General features: G+C 36.8%; 1 protein-coding gene across 1 annotated transcript in view; it reads left to right on the top strand.

Annotated features, from left to right (window-relative positions):
* The first annotated feature begins 520 nt into the window (after positions 1–520).
* nop14 (NOP14 nucleolar protein homolog (yeast)) overlaps positions 521–4,605 on the top strand; it is a 22,007-nt gene continuing 17,922 nt past the window's right edge. The window contains exons 1-2 of the mRNA XM_016257237.1: positions 521–857; positions 1,690–1,824. Coding sequence (XP_016112723.1) covers positions 672–857; positions 1,690–1,824 — 321 coding nt within the window. The 5' untranslated portion in view covers positions 521–671. The remainder of the gene's footprint in view (positions 858–1,689; positions 1,825–4,605) is intronic.

Below are 4,605 nucleotides of genomic sequence, written 5' to 3'. Positions count from 1 at the left end.
CACACACACACACACACACACACACACACACACACACACACACACACACACACACACACACACACACATGCACACTCTCTCTCTCTCACACACACACACACTGATCCCTGCTGCTGCTGCATCAACTGGAGGTTCATTTTCCAAAATAAAAGATGTGGAAAAGATTATTATCACAATCATTTTTTATTCATTAAAATTAGCAACGAAGCCTGTTTCCACCACGGGATAAAAAAATAAAGGAAATCATGACTTTTGCGCTGTTTATCTGCTATTTTCAAAGAAACTGTAAGCAGTTCTAGCAGTAGAGCAGAGTTATTATCATTAACTAAAACCAATAAAAAACTTTTTTGGGTTACGCTATTTTAAGGCATATATATATATATATATATGATGCTAAAATAACCCAAAAAATGCAAAAATATAAAACTGACATCTCATTCAAAATATGAACAAAACCTATAGTGCATCAGCTGGTGTTTAGTGTGCAGTTCCTCTCCCGGCCGCAGGAGGCGATCCTCACCCAATCAGCGCCGTGCTCCGCCTGTGTCTCTGTCACGTGCGCGCAGCGTGCGTTTGTGATGATGAACGCATGAGACGCTCGGTTTAGCGCTTCTGATTATATGAGTGGATTATATCGTGTTCTCTTTAGTATCTGATCAGAGCGTGTAACGATGAGGAAGCAGCAGACGCTCAGCCGCGGTCTGTCCGATAAAGTCCGCAAATCTAAAGCGGCTCCGGAGATCCAGAGAAACCCGTTCGAGGTGAAGATAAACCGCAAGAAGTTCGATGTTTTGGGCCGCAAGAGTAAACACGACGTGGGTCTGCCGGGGGTCTCCAGATCCAGAGCCAATCAGAAGGTAAAACACGCTAATGTTTGTGTTTGTGGACGTTTCCTGAGTAGCTACTGTCGTGTGGTGACGTCACTGTAACGCTGCGTTATGCCTCTGGGTTACGCGTTACTTTAATGTGTCTTTGTTACAGTCTAATTATACAATACGTACTGAGCAATATTAATTAAGTTACATGTACTTACTACAGGGTTAGGGTTTGGTTTAGGGTTACTTGCATGCAATTATGCATAATTAATTATTATTATTATAATAGTAAGTACATGTAACGTGTAACAAGGACACCTTAAAATAAAGTGCTACCTTCTTTTGTTATGATTGATAATATTTCATTGAAAACAGCTGAGTAGAATCTTTTCAGGTTTCTTTGAAGAATAGAAAGTTCAGAAGAACAGCATTGATCTGAAATGGAAATATTTTGTAACTTTATAAATGTCTTTATCTTTTATTTTATCTTTAATAAAAGTATTAGCTAATTTCTATAATGTCTTTCCCAAATATATATATATACTGCTTTTGATTTCAGATAAATGCTGGTCTTCTGAACTTTCTATTCATCAAAGAATCAAAAACTGTTTTAAATATTGATAATAATAATACTACTAATAAATGTTTCTCGAAGAGCAAATCAGCATATTTATATTCAAATAGAAGGCATTTATTTTAAATAGTTAAAATATTTCGAAATTGTACTGTTTTGCTGTACTTTGGATCAAATAAATGCAGGTTTGGTGAGCAGAAGCACATAACCAGATCTTTCTGTTCAAGAACTCTTGACTGGTAGTGTATATCGAATAAAACCCTACTAGGTCTCAGACGGCGTGTGTGTTTGATTCCTCAGAGGAAGGAGACTCTCCTGAAGGAGTTCAGAGCGAAAGACAAAAACAACAAGTTCATCGACAGACGCTTCGGTGAATATGACCAAAAAATCACACCTGAGGAGAAGATCCTGCAGAGATTCACGCTGGAGCGACAGGTAACACATCACATTCACCTGTAACAATAACTACAACTGTAACATATGTAACGATAGCTGTAACTATATACCAACATTTGTAACAATAACGACAGCTGTAACGGTAACTGTAACTATATACCAACATTTGTAACAATAACGACAGCTGTAACGGTAACTGTAACTATATACCAACATTTGTAACAATAACGACAGCTGTAACGGTAACTGTAACTATATACCAACATTTGTAACAATAACGACAGCTGTAACTGTAACTATATACCAAAATTTTAACAATAACGACAACTGTAACTATATACCAACATTTGTAACAATAATGACAGCTGTAACGGTAACTGTCACTATATACCAACATTTGTAACAATAACGACAGCTGTAACGGTAACTGTCACTATATACCAACATTTGTAACAAATAACGACAGCGGTAACTGTAACTATATACCAACATTTGTAACAATAACGACAACTGTAACGATAACTAACTATATACCAACATTTGTAACAAATAACGACAGCTGTAACTGTAACTATATACCAACATTTGTAACAATAACGACAACTGTCACTATATACCAACATTTGTAACAATAACGACAACTGTAACGACCAGGTGGGAGGACTGGAAATTGATTTGTGTCCATGGTGCCCTCAGTCTAGGCTTTATCTCTATACAAAGTCGAATCCGATCAGGAAGCAGGTGGAAAAAGATGTAGTCGTTGGGCTTAGAGGTTATTTTAAATGTTAATTAGAATGTGTGGTATGTAGACAGAAGTCAGGTGAAGCTTAAATAGTCTGGCTAGAGAAATTATCAAGATAAGGTTTATTGCTGTGAAGTGATATAACGTGGAGAGTGGACATGAGTGGAATGCTAAAATTAATGTACAGCAGCTTTTCAAACCTAGGAGCAACTGTGTGTACTGTGTGTGTTTGTGTAAGTGTGGGTGGATGGGTGGCACACATATGCTTTACATGTGCTGTATCTATTAACTAGAAAACAGCACATGGAATTCACACATACATTCAAATAAGTGGGAGGCTATTTATAGTCGCTAAGTGATCTTTTTGCTTCAACATTGTTAAGCTACTTGTCACAGCAAAAATTGTAGGGTGCTATATAATTTAATCACAGATAACATTTACTCTTCGTTCAGTAAGTCACGCAAATGAGCATTCACAATTAAATATCCAATATCAATTGATATATATCAACTATCGACGATAAATTACAAAAATTGGAGGCAATTAAAAAATTCCCAAAGACACCCAACCATCACACTTTTTACTTACTCATTTATTTTATTTTATGGTGGTTACTTTCCATTTTGATTTGAGCCAATTATATTTACACTTTTGAAAAGTTTGGGGTCAAGAACTGACAAAGACATTAAATTGATCAGAAGTGACATTAAAGACTTTCTATTTCATTTAAAATATTAAACAAAAAATTTCTATTTCAAGTAAATGCTGTTTTCCTTGTGAGAAATGTTGGCTGGTCCCCACAATGCAGGTGATTTCAGGTTTTTATGATTATTGAGGATCAACCCCCTCCCACATAAATATGAACCTGCAATGCAGCTGCAACTGGATAACTTCAAACCCACTGTGCTTTCTCTGTTGATGATAGCCTGCAGGCAGGATACACTGAACTCAGTATATTTGTGCCTGAGGGAATGAAATCTGACAGCGTGAGCCCAGAGGGATATCTGACAGCACACTCACTCTCACACGCAAGTGTTAACAGATCCTGTCACCAGGAAAGCAGCAGAGACCAAGCGTAAAGGCCCAGGTGACTCAGAATTTCAGTCTGTAGATTTCATGTGATGGCAAAATCACTCTCACAGTCTGTCAAACTGTTCTATATTTACTAGACTGTGCCACCAGAGGGAAGTAGATGCATAAGTACCAAAATCAAATGTGGTAAACCCAAACAAAAATTTTACTTTAGTCATAGCCAGGCCTATACTGAAAATTTGTGTCTGCAGAACTCAGAATTGTCATTCGATAAGCTAAACATCCAGTAAGCTATGCACTGTGTATATTTAATTATTAAAAGATTTAAATAGTTTTATGCTTTAGCAGATTAGCCCAATAAGCATGTACTAGTTAGTTTGCTTTAGCTTGCCTTATCAGGTTTAATTGTATTGTGCAGATTTCGCAATAGCAATTCAATAATGTCCATAGATTCTAGTTACGTCTTATTCATGGGGTATCAGAGGTGGATATGGAGGAAAAAGAGTAGAGAAAGTATAAAAACTCACTGTAGACAAGAGGCATGGGAAACTAAACAAATAAACTGAAGGAAAGGGCAAGAAAGGGGAGTGAAGGAAAGGAACTGATTAAAAACCATCAGATCAAGACCTCAGGTGGTTTTCTCTTTTTCTCTTCACTCTCTCTGACTGCAGACTTTGGCCATATTCTGCAGACAGTTCCAATTTCAAGCATCTAAATTTATCCTTGAAGAAAAATGAACAGTTGAGCTGAATAGTAGGGGAGACTGGAGGCAATTGTGAGAGGAGGAATTATAACACACTAGATGTCAGAATTTCTGAAAACAATGAAATCAAAATTGCCAAATCGTTAACTTCCCCTCAGAACGACATCTCTTTTCTTCTCTGATGATGTATGTACTAGCACGTAACTAACTATATACCAACATTTGTAACAATAACGACAGCTGTAACTAACTACATTTGTAAATTTGTAACAATAACGACAGTTGTAACGGTAACTGTAACTATATACCAACATTTGTAACAATAACGACAGGTAACTGACA

Source organism: Sinocyclocheilus grahami, unplaced genomic scaffold (assembly GCF_001515645.1).
Source record: "Sinocyclocheilus grahami isolate Dianchi unplaced genomic scaffold, SAMN03320097.WGS_v1.1 scaffold1525.1, whole genome shotgun sequence".
Classification (NCBI taxonomy): domain Eukaryota; kingdom Metazoa; phylum Chordata; class Actinopteri; order Cypriniformes; family Cyprinidae; genus Sinocyclocheilus; species Sinocyclocheilus grahami.
This window is presented reverse-complemented; position numbering and strand designations above follow the sequence as displayed.